Source organism: Neophocaena asiaeorientalis, unplaced genomic scaffold, assembly GCF_003031525.2.
Source record: "Neophocaena asiaeorientalis asiaeorientalis breed wild unplaced genomic scaffold, Neophocaena_asiaeorientalis_V1.1 scaffold603, whole genome shotgun sequence".
NCBI lineage: Eukaryota > Metazoa > Chordata > Mammalia > Artiodactyla > Phocoenidae > Neophocaena > Neophocaena asiaeorientalis.
The window spans coordinates 620,417-631,143 of NW_020175662.1; the positions used below are offsets into that span (position 1 = coordinate 620,417).

General features: G+C 38.8%; 1 protein-coding gene across 1 annotated transcript in view; it reads left to right on the top strand.

Moving 5' to 3' along the window:
* The window catches only part of RTN1 (reticulon 1), a 234,976-nt gene extending 224,249 nt beyond the window's left edge, over positions 1 to 10,727 (top strand). The window contains exon 9 of the mRNA XM_024731478.1: positions 9,935 to 10,727. Within this exon, the coding sequence (XP_024587246.1) occupies positions 9,935 to 9,977 (43 nt within the window). The 3' untranslated portion in view covers positions 9,978 to 10,727. The remainder of the gene's footprint in view (positions 1 to 9,934) is intronic.

Here is a 10,727-nt window from a genome sequence, read left to right on the forward strand (position 1 = left end):
CACCTTAGGCAGGCGTTTGACTGGATTAGATAGGAATAATAAAAGGATAAGAAAATAATAGGTTGATTTATGATCATTCACTTATTTGAGGCTTATATTCACACCCTTCCCAATTATATTATTTCGTAAATTAAGTATGAATTTTAAAACTTCCAATTAAACAAAACTTTCAGTGGTTTATTTCAGGTATAATGAAATGAATTTTAATGAATGAATGATATTAAGCTCTATCTGGGCACTGGCTCATGTCCAGGAATAAGATGGGTTGGAGGAAAGAAAGAAGCCTGATTCAGGAAAGTGAAATTAATTTATAACAGTTTGATCAAAATAAAAACAATTAAGTTAACATTTTCAGTTTTTAAACAGTAAATATCACTAACTTTTTAAACCATTGAAATTACTTTTAAAACTTTTTTTTTTTTTTTTTTTTTTACGGACGCACAGGCTCAGCGACCATGGCTCATGGGCCCACCCGCTCCGCGGCATGTGGGATCTTTCTGGACCAGGGCACGAACCCGTGTCCCCTGCATTGGCAGGCAGACTCTCAACCACTGCGCCACCAGGGAAGCCCAAAACTTTTTTTAATCTTTAGAACTTTTGTTACATTTTAAATTACACCATTTCAACTCAACAAGTGTGTGTGTTTGCTTATTTTATTAACAGCATTGCTTTCCAAACCTGAATCTTAAATAGACTCTACTTTATGGCTACTTTATATATTAGGAGATAAAGATTCCAGTTATAAGTACCTACAGTTAATATGGTCATTAACTTAGTAGTTTTCCTTAATTCTTAAATTAGTGTTTTTAGATATGTCTTCATCTAAAATGATAGTTTTTATGTTGTCCTTATTACTCAAGATTTTGTTTTAATCAAAAGCTGACCTAGGCTTCAACTACAAATACATGTCTCAAAAAACTAGACTTTCTCTCTAGTAATCTTAGAATCATGTGGCTAGACCTAGGTGATGGTCAGAATTCAAGGAAAGTATTTTACATAGTAAAAGCTGTATAAAACAAATAAGAAAAAACAAGCAATTTAAAGTTCCTCTGCTATTTGATTTGCATATCATCAGTTACAGTTACAGTTCTCTCCTGAAGTATATAAAGATTTTTGTTTTTTACTGTGTATTGTTTATATTCTTCCTCTTAAATTCATGGTGAATTTGGATCTGTATCAGATCTGTAGCACATTTCAAAATGCCTGAAATTATCAACTTGGACACAAATGCAACTAATACCTAATGAAAGTCAACAAATTGACGATATTCGTTACTTTGTACTAAGAAATGGCAGCATGGTATAATGTGAAACTTGGTGTTTACTAAACCTGGGGAGCCTGTTAAAAATATGAATTCCCAAACTGTACAACAGACTTATGGAAATAGAACTCCTAGAATAAGGGTCCTGTAATCTATGTTTTAATGAACTCCGTAGGTGCCTTTTTGGCAGTTAGAACTGTGTTTAGGAACTACAGCAAAGAACACCAGAATAGGAGCTTGGAAACTGGAAGATAGAAGCTTCACTGCTCAGTCATCCAATACTTAGTTTGAGGATCTTGAACAAATCACATCTCTTAATTTTTTATTTGACTGATTGGTTGCTTCCAAAAAAATACATACTTATTATTTTATTGGAACTACATGTAACAGGCACAGAGTATAAAGAGGAATGAGATGATCCTATCCTAGCAGAGCTCTCAGCCTTTAGGTGCAGACAAAACTGTAAAGAAATAACTATAAGACAGTATAAGGATGACAATAGAGTTGCATAAAATATTAAAATGAGGGAGATAAGGAAACTACTGGTCTTACCTGGAGGGGATAACGGAGAGCTACTAAAATGAGGGCCCTTGCCAGCATGGTCAGGTTCTGCTGCAGACTTCTCTCTGGGTCCTCACATGGCAGAAGTGGAAGGAAGCTAAGAACAAAAAGAGAAACTGGGGAAGTTACGTAGTTCTTGTTATCAGAAATGAGGAAACAGCAGTTCTTCAAAAGAATCTGTTTTGCCTGACACTAAATTTTGAAGGAGATTTCTTGGTGGGATCTTACATCTAAGGCTCCTTCAACCTCTGAAATTCTGATTCCATGCTAGAATAACTCCACCAAAAGAACTCACACCCTTTTAGTGAAACGGTTAAGAACATGATCTCTGGAATCAGACTAGTCTGAGTCCATTTCTGGCATTTTTCAGCTATATAAGTTCATTATGCATGTTATTTGACTCCCTGAGCTTGTTTCCTTATCTATACATTGAAAAGATAACATCTATAAACTACTCTTACTTGGACATAGGAAGCACTCAATAAATATTCAATGATCATGATCATGATCCTCCTCCTCCTACCGCTTAGAGATCAGTTCCCGAGAGGTGTGCAGGACAGTCCCAGACTGGGTCAGGAGACCTTGGTGCCCCTCCCTTCTCTATACTGAGTGGATGATGAACCTGTCCAGGTCATTTAACCTTCCTGTGTCTCAGTTTTCCAGCTCTGAAGGCTGACAAATTTAAAAAGGTAAAATAAACATTTTAGAGGAAATTAAAGCTTTAAATAACTGAAAACTTAATAAGAAATCTGCCTCAAGTGAATACAACTCTCCATGTCCAGGTGAGTTATATTCTAGGATGGTAGAATAGTCTAAAATTGGGCAGGAGCTGTCCTGATTTTCAAATGAGAAAAACAGATTCTAGAAATTACCTTTTGATGAATCGAATGCCTACTTTCAAGCAAAGTTCCAGAATGAATTAGTAAAAATGTAGGTAAATACTCAGATCGTTCTGTGATCACTAAACTGAGGGATCATACAGCCTGCTCTAGCCAGCAAGAATTTGGATTTCAGTAGGAGTACTAGAAAAGTCTTCCTGGTGTCCTTGAGGAGAAAATGGAGATGTACGGTCCAGGTGATAGCACAACTGGTAGAGTTCTAGAAGGTTGAAATAGTAGACCCTAGGGATGTTCATTAATCCATCAAATACCCGTCTGGGCAACGTGTAGTAATGTGACAGAGGGCTCTGCCCTTGACTCCACGACTTTCCATCTCCGTATTTCACATGACTATGTGAAGACAAATCAAATATACTCATCAGAGTTCTAGGTGACACATAGCTTAGAGCAAAAGCACATTCAGAAGACCGCAAAACTCAATATTCAAAATGAATCAAGTGATCTTGAGTAATGTAGAATTGTGAACTGAAATTAATAAAATGAAACTGACAGGGAAAGCAAAGTTCTATATTTAGGAAAGTCAACTTTGCAAATATAGAATGGGAAGAAGGGAAGATGAGATAGGGTACAACAGTAGCTGTGTAAAAAATACCCGAGGGGGTTTAATTGATGAATTGATCACAGCCAAATATGAGTCAATAATGTACTGAGGCATATTTTTAAAAATCTATGCAAGTTTAGATGTTATTAATAGAAGTATAAATCAAAATCAAAAGAGGCCATAGTTGTTTCATATTCCATATTGTCATTCCATATCTGTGTTAAATTTCAGAGTCTGACATATTAAGAGCTGCAGTTATATACTGGAGTAATGTTAGAAAGATGACCGGGTATTGAACTATTGGAAATCTGACAGTAATGGCGAGTGACAGCCCAGCTTCACAGGGGATGATTACTCTGGAAAAGAGATAACTTTAACCTCTTTTTTTTTCGCGGTACGCGGGCCTCTCACTGTTGTGGCCTCTCCCGTTACGGAGCACAGGCCCCGGATGCGCAGGCTCAGCGGCCATGGCTCACGGGCCTAGCCGCTCCGCGGCATGTGGGATCTTCCCGGACTGGGGCACGAACCCGTGTCCCCTGTGTAGGCAGGTGGACGCTCAGCCACTGCGCCACCAGGGAAACCCAAGAGATAACTTTAAAAGAACACAATAGCTATCCTCAAATATTTGGAGGTCTAACATTGTGAAAGAAGTAGTCTTCCTTTTTTTCTCTAACGAACTGTGAATGGAAAGTCCAGAAGGTCTGAGATTTGAATGAAACGTGAGGGAAAACCGTACCAATTAGAGTTGTTCAACAATGAAACCATTCGCCCCATGAAACAGTGAGCTCACTGACACTCATTCAGGTATTCACATAAAAGTTAGTTGACCATTGTTACAAATGTGGTAAAAAGGACTTCCACAATGGGAGAAGAGTAGAATTAGTTAACACCTAGTCTACTGTGGTATTCCAAAGCATTTCAAAACTAAAACATATATCTTGAACGATTTTTTTCTAATTTTTGAATTTTATTTTATTTTTATACAGCAGGTTCTTATTAGTTATCTATTTTATACATATTAGTGTATACATGTCAATCCCAATCTCCCAATTCATCCCACTACCACCACCACCCCTGCCACTTTCCCCCCTTGGTGTCCATACATTTGTTCTCTACATCTGTGTCTCTATTTCTGCCCTGTAAACTGGCTCATCTGAACCATTTTTCTAGGTTCCACATATATGCATTAGTGTACGATATTTGTTTTTCTCTTTCTGACTTACTTTGTATGACAGTCTCTAGATCCATCCACGTCTCTACAAATGACCCAATTTCGTTCCTTTTTATGGCTGAGTAATATTCCACTGTATATATGTACCACATCTTCTTTATCCATTTGTCTGTCGATGGGCTTTAGGTTGCTTCCATGACCTGGCCATTGTGAACAGTGCTGCAGTGAACATTGGGGTGCATGTGTCTTTTTGAATTATGGTTTTCTCTGGGTATATGCCCAGTAGTGGGATTACTGGGTCATATGGTAGTTCTATTTTTAGGTTTTAAGGGAACCTCCATACTGTTCTCCATAGTGATCTTTACGATTTCTTTCCTTCTACTAACTTTGGGTTTTGTTTGTTCTGCGTTCTCTAGTTCCTTTAGGTGTAAGGTTTGTTTATTTATTTGAGATGTTTCTTGTTTCTTGAGGTAAGATTGTATTGCTATAAACTTCCCTCTTAGAACTGCTTTTTCTGCATCCCGTAGGTTTTGGATCATTGTGTTTTCGTTGTCATTTGTCTCTAGGTATTTTTTGATTTCCTCTTTGATTTCTTCAGTGATCTCTTGGTTATTTAGTAATGTATTGTTTAGCCTCCATGTGTTTGTGTTTTTTACGTTTTTTTCCTTGTAATTGATTTTTAATCTCATAGCGTTGTGGTCAGAAAAGATGCTTGATATGATTCCATTTTTCTTAAATTTACCAAGGCTTGATTTGTGACCCAAGATGTGATCTATCCTGGAGAATGTCCTTTGTGCACTTGAGAAGAAAGTGTAATCTGCTGTTTTCGGATGGAATGTCCTATAAATGTCAATTAAATCTCTCTGGTCTGTTGTATCATTTAAAGCTTGTGTTTCCTTTTTAATTTTCTGTCTGGATGATCTCTCCGTTGGTGTAACTGAGGTGTTAAAGTCCCCCACTAGTATTGTGTTACTGTTGATTTACTCATTTATAGCTGTTAGCAGTTCCCTTATGTATTGAGGTGCTCCTTTGTTGGGTGCATATATATTTATAATTGTTACATCTTCTTCTTGGATTGATTCCTTGATCATTATGTAGTGTCCTCCTTGTCTCTTGTAACATTCTTTATTTTAAAGTCTATTTTATCTGATATGAGTCGTGTTTGTCCAGCTTTCTTTTGATTTCCATTTGCATGGAATATCTTTTTCTATCCCCTCACTTTCAGTCTGTATGTTTCCCCAGGTCTCAAGTGGGTCTCTTGTATATATGGGTCCCTCATATATATGGGTCTTGTTTTTGTATCTATTCAGTGAGTCTGTGTCTTTTGGTTGGAGCATTTAATCCATTCAGCTTTAAGGTAATTATCGATATGTATGTGCCTATGACCATTTTCTTAATTGTTTTGGGTTTGGGTTTTTTTTTGTTTTTTTTTAAATGTTGGGGGTAAGAGTTTATTAATTAATTTATTTATTTTTGCTGTGTTGCGTCTTTCGTTTCTGTGTGAGGGCTTTCTCTAGTTGTGGCAAGCGGGGGCCACTCTTCATTGCTGTGCGCGGGCCTCTCACCATCGCAGCCTCTCTTGTTGGGGAGCACAGGCTCCAGACACGCAGGCTCAGTAGTTGTGGCTTACGGGCCCAGGTGCTCCGCGGCATGTGGGATCCTCCCAGACCAGGGCTCGAACTCGTGTCTGTATTGGCAGGCAGATTGGCAGGCAGATTCTCAACCACTGTGCCACCAGGGAGGCCCCTTGGGTTTGTTTTTATAGCTCCTTTTCTTCTCTTGTGTTTACCACTTAGAGAAGTTCCTTTAGCGTTTGTTGTAGAGCTGGTTTTGTGGTGCTGAATTCTCTTAGCTTTTGCTTGTCTGTAAAGCTTTTGATTTCTCTACTGAATGTGAATGTGATCCTTGCCAGGTAATCTTGGTTATAGGTTCTTCCCTTTCATCACCTTAAATATATTGTGCCACTCCTTTCTGGCTTGTAGAGTTTCTGCTGAGAAATCAGCTGTTAACCTTATGGGAGTTTCCCTGTATGTTATTTGTCATTTTTCCCTTGTTGCTTTTAATAATTTTTCTTTGTCTTTCATTTTTGTCAATTTGATTACTATGTGTCTTGCCGTGTTTCTCCTTGGGTTTATCCTGTATGGGACTCTCTGTGCTTCCTGGACTTGGGTGGCTATTTCCTTTCCCATGTTAGGGAAGTTTTTGACTATAATCTCTTCAAATATTTCCTCTGGTCCTTTCTCTCTCTCTTCTTCTGGGACCCCTATAATGCGAATGTTGTTGCATTTAATGTTGTCCCAGAGGTCTCTTAGGTTGTCTTTATTTCTTTTCATTCTTTTTTCTTTATTCTGTTGCATGGCAGTGAATTTCACCATTCTGTCGTCCAGGTCACTTATCCGTTCTTCTGCCCCAGTTATTCTACTATTGATTCCTTCTAGTGTATTTTTCATTTCAGTTATTGTATTGTTCATCTCTGTTTGTTTGTTCTTTAATTCTTCTAGGTCTTTATTAAACATTTCTTGCATCCTCTCGATCTTTGCCTCCATTCTTTTTCTGAGGTCCTGTATCATCTTCACTATCATTATTCTGAATTCTTTTTCTGGAAGGTTGCCTATCTCCATTTCATTTAGTTGTTTTTCTGGGGTTTTATCTTGTTCCTTCATCTGGTAAAAACTCCTCTACCTTTTCATTTTTGTCTATCTTTCTGTGAATGTGGTTTTCCTTCCACAGGCTGCAGAATTGTAGTTCTTCTTGCTTCTGCTGTCCGCCCTCTGGTGGATGAGGCTATCTAAGAGGCTTGTGCAAGCTTCCTGATGGGAGGCACTGGTGGTGGGTAGAGCTCTATATCTTAAACTTTTGAGAAGACAGACCTAAGATGTCTCTGTTGGAATGTTTCACACTCTCTGCTGCATTATCAGTTTCTGCCTGTACGTGCTTATTTCCACAACCATAATTTCTCCAGTCTTCTGTCCTTGATATCTCTTTCATCTCTCCCCACCTCACTTCTATCAGGCCTTCACCCTGAGCACCGAAGTTGCTCTTTGTTAGGGACGCAGTGACTTCCATATTGCCATATCTTGCAGTCATCACTCCATCCTCATCCCTCTCAATCTCTCAGATACTCTTCATCACTACTGCTATCTTTGTTAAACACTAATCTTGACTAGTGACACTGCTCGAGCCTCAGCTGCTTTCTCCCAGTGTCTTCTCTTGGCTCCTCCTTCTCTGGTTCACCTTTCATCCAGTCCTGTGGCCTCAAAGGTTATCTCTATGTCAAGGACTCCAGAACGTGTATCTCCACAAGTTTAGGTTTTTTAAAAGTCAGCTTTACAAATATAGAATGGGAGAAGAGGGAGGTGAGGATGATATAGGGTATAACAGTACTATGTATAAAAAAAATACCTGGAGGGTTTTAATTGGTTAACTGTTCATAACTAAATATGAGTCAGTGATGTGCTTGGGACATTTTTTAAAAAATCAATGCAAGTCTAGATGTTATGAATAGATGTATAAAGTCTTAATAAAGTCTAAATTTACTGAGGGACTTCCCTGGTGGTCCAGTGGTAAAGAATCCGCCTTACAGTGCAGGGGATGCAGGTTCGATCCCTGGTCAGTGAACTAAGATCCCACATGCCACAGGGCAACTAAGTCCACACCCCTCAACTGGAGAGCCTGTGTGCCACAAACTACAGAGCTCCATGCGCCCTGGAGCCTACGTGCCAAAACTAGAGAGAAGCGTGCGTGGTGCAAGAAAAGATCCTGCATGCCTTAACGAAGATCCCGCGTGCTGCAACTAAGGCCTGATGCAGCCAAAAATAAATAAAAATAAATAAATAAATAATAAAAGTAAATCTAAAAAAGAAAGGTTTACTGAGAGCCAGGTCTATTCATCTGCTTATCTGATGTTTTCTCTTGAATGTCCCAAAGACATTTCAGATTCAACGTGGCCAAACAGATCTTGCAATTTCAGCCCAGAATTTATTTTTCCTTCAGTCGTCACCATCTTGGTAAATGGCATTATCATTCACCTGGTTGCTCAGGCCAAAAATCAAAGAATCTTCCTTGATTATTCTCTTGTCTTTCCCTTGCCTGCACATGCAATCCATCAACATGACAGGTGGGCTCTGTCAGCTCCATCTCCACGCTAGATCCCCAGAGTGTTCACTTCACTCCATTTCCAATGCTCCAGTTCTATAACACCCAGGCCATTGCCATCTGGCACCTGGACTGCTACAGTTTCCCCCCATCCGTTATTTCTCTCACCTCTGTTTCCCCAGTTTTTTCACATAACCACCATCATGATCTTCTTTGGTCACATCATTCCTCTGCCTACAATTCATCAATGGCTTCCCATCCACAGAATAGAATCTAAATTCCTTACCACTGCCCACAAGTTCCAACACCGTTGGGTTACCACCTGCCTCTCAGGCCTCCCCTGCTCGCTCCCCAAGCACACTGTTCTCTACTCACCTTGCCTCCTAAGCTTGTCCTCACTTTGTGGCCTCTGCACTCCCTGCTTCCTCTTCCTGAAACACTTCACACCCAGATGTTTGCCTGGTGGCCCCTTTGGGCATCTGTTTCTTACATAAGTGGATTTAAAGTAGGCATCTCCCACCTTATCACTGCTGCCCCCTCACTGCCTGTCATTCCATCTTGTTTGGTTTTTTTTTAAAGCATTTTTCACCATATGTACTTCTCTTGTTTGTCTACTTGTTTGTTTATGGCTCCTCAACCCCTAGGAGAATGAAAGCTCCATGAGAGCAGGACCTTCTCCCTTCTGTTCACTGAATTCCAGCATGTAGAAGGGTACTAGGACAGAGGAAGGTCTCAGTCAGACTCTGCATGGGGAGCTCATAAAGCTTTGATTTAATGAAACAAAATGCTTCCAGTATAAACCTACCCTAAAATAATACTGTGAGAATCGCAGAATTTTAGGGGCATTGGAGATGTCTAATTTGTACCTAATAAATACTCTAGGACCGGGAAAGCTCATTAGCTGGCCTATGTCACACAGCTAATTAGTAGAGAGCTGAAACTAGGATTCAGGTTTCTTAACTCTAGCTCTGGGCAGTTTATGCTGAGGGTGACCATATGTTTCTTTACCTGGAATCAGCCATGTTTATGCTTGTTGTCCTAGTGTAGTTAGTAACAGCACCCTCTTTCTCTCTCAGAAGTGTCCCAGATGGAGTGATAAATGGTCACCTAACTATATCACAGTTTCTATAATTCTGAAATAAATTGACCTCTTTGTCTACCTAAAAAGTTATAATTTAATAAAGGAATATGGCTTCCGTGGGTCATTCATTATCTAATTTATACTTTCTTCTTATTGCTGCATAGAAATGTGTTTATAGACACTCATACATAAAAATTATAATATCTTTTGGAATATTAAGCGATTTGGTCACTTAGTTAATTAAAGCAACAACACATAATGATGTCATTAAATGATTTCATTAATAACACTTGTGATTTACCATCTTCTGATATTGTTTTTTTAGGATTCAGGCTAAAATCCCAGGCGCTAAAAGGCACACTGAGTAAATCAGTACCCCACCAGGGACTGGACACCAAGAGGAATGTCTGAAGTGGTAACAGCTCTGTCTTATATGTTACTATAAATTGATTGTTTCTCCCCCCCAGTATCATAATCTTAGAGACAAACTTTAAAACAGCTGTTTTTAGGCTGTTTCTGTACTCTTAGGGTATTTGAGTCACTTGTGTCAAGCACTAAAGCATAGAGAAAAGTGTATTAGATGTGGTTTTTAATTTTGTGTTGCTAAAAAAAAGTGCATGATGGTGAGAACCCAACTTATCTTTCCTTCGTCGGTGTTCTTCTCTCTGCAATGCTTCTGTAGCTTCTCATGTTCCCTGTGGCTAGGCCTTTCCTGCCCAGTGCACTGATGCAATAGTGGAAATCGCTTATATGTCCTTGGGTTGTTGCTTGGATTAATCTTTAATAACAATATATAGACTTGTAGATCGATGTTTAAGTGTTTTTCCAACACACACAACATAAAAATAAAAACAAGTCGACCGTACTTAGGATAATCAGTTTTGTATAAATTAAAATAATTAAATAAACAAATAAACCCAAAACAAACATGCAGTACTTTTGTTGTGTGAGACTGACGGGCTGATTTACATGTATGGTAACTAAAAAGTACCAGCATGTTAACTTTATTACAATTTGTATTACTTTCTCTGTAGTTCCTAATGGACTTAATTATGGACTCTGGATATTTGCACTTATGTACTTGATACTGAATGCATAAATAAATGTTACTAAATGTA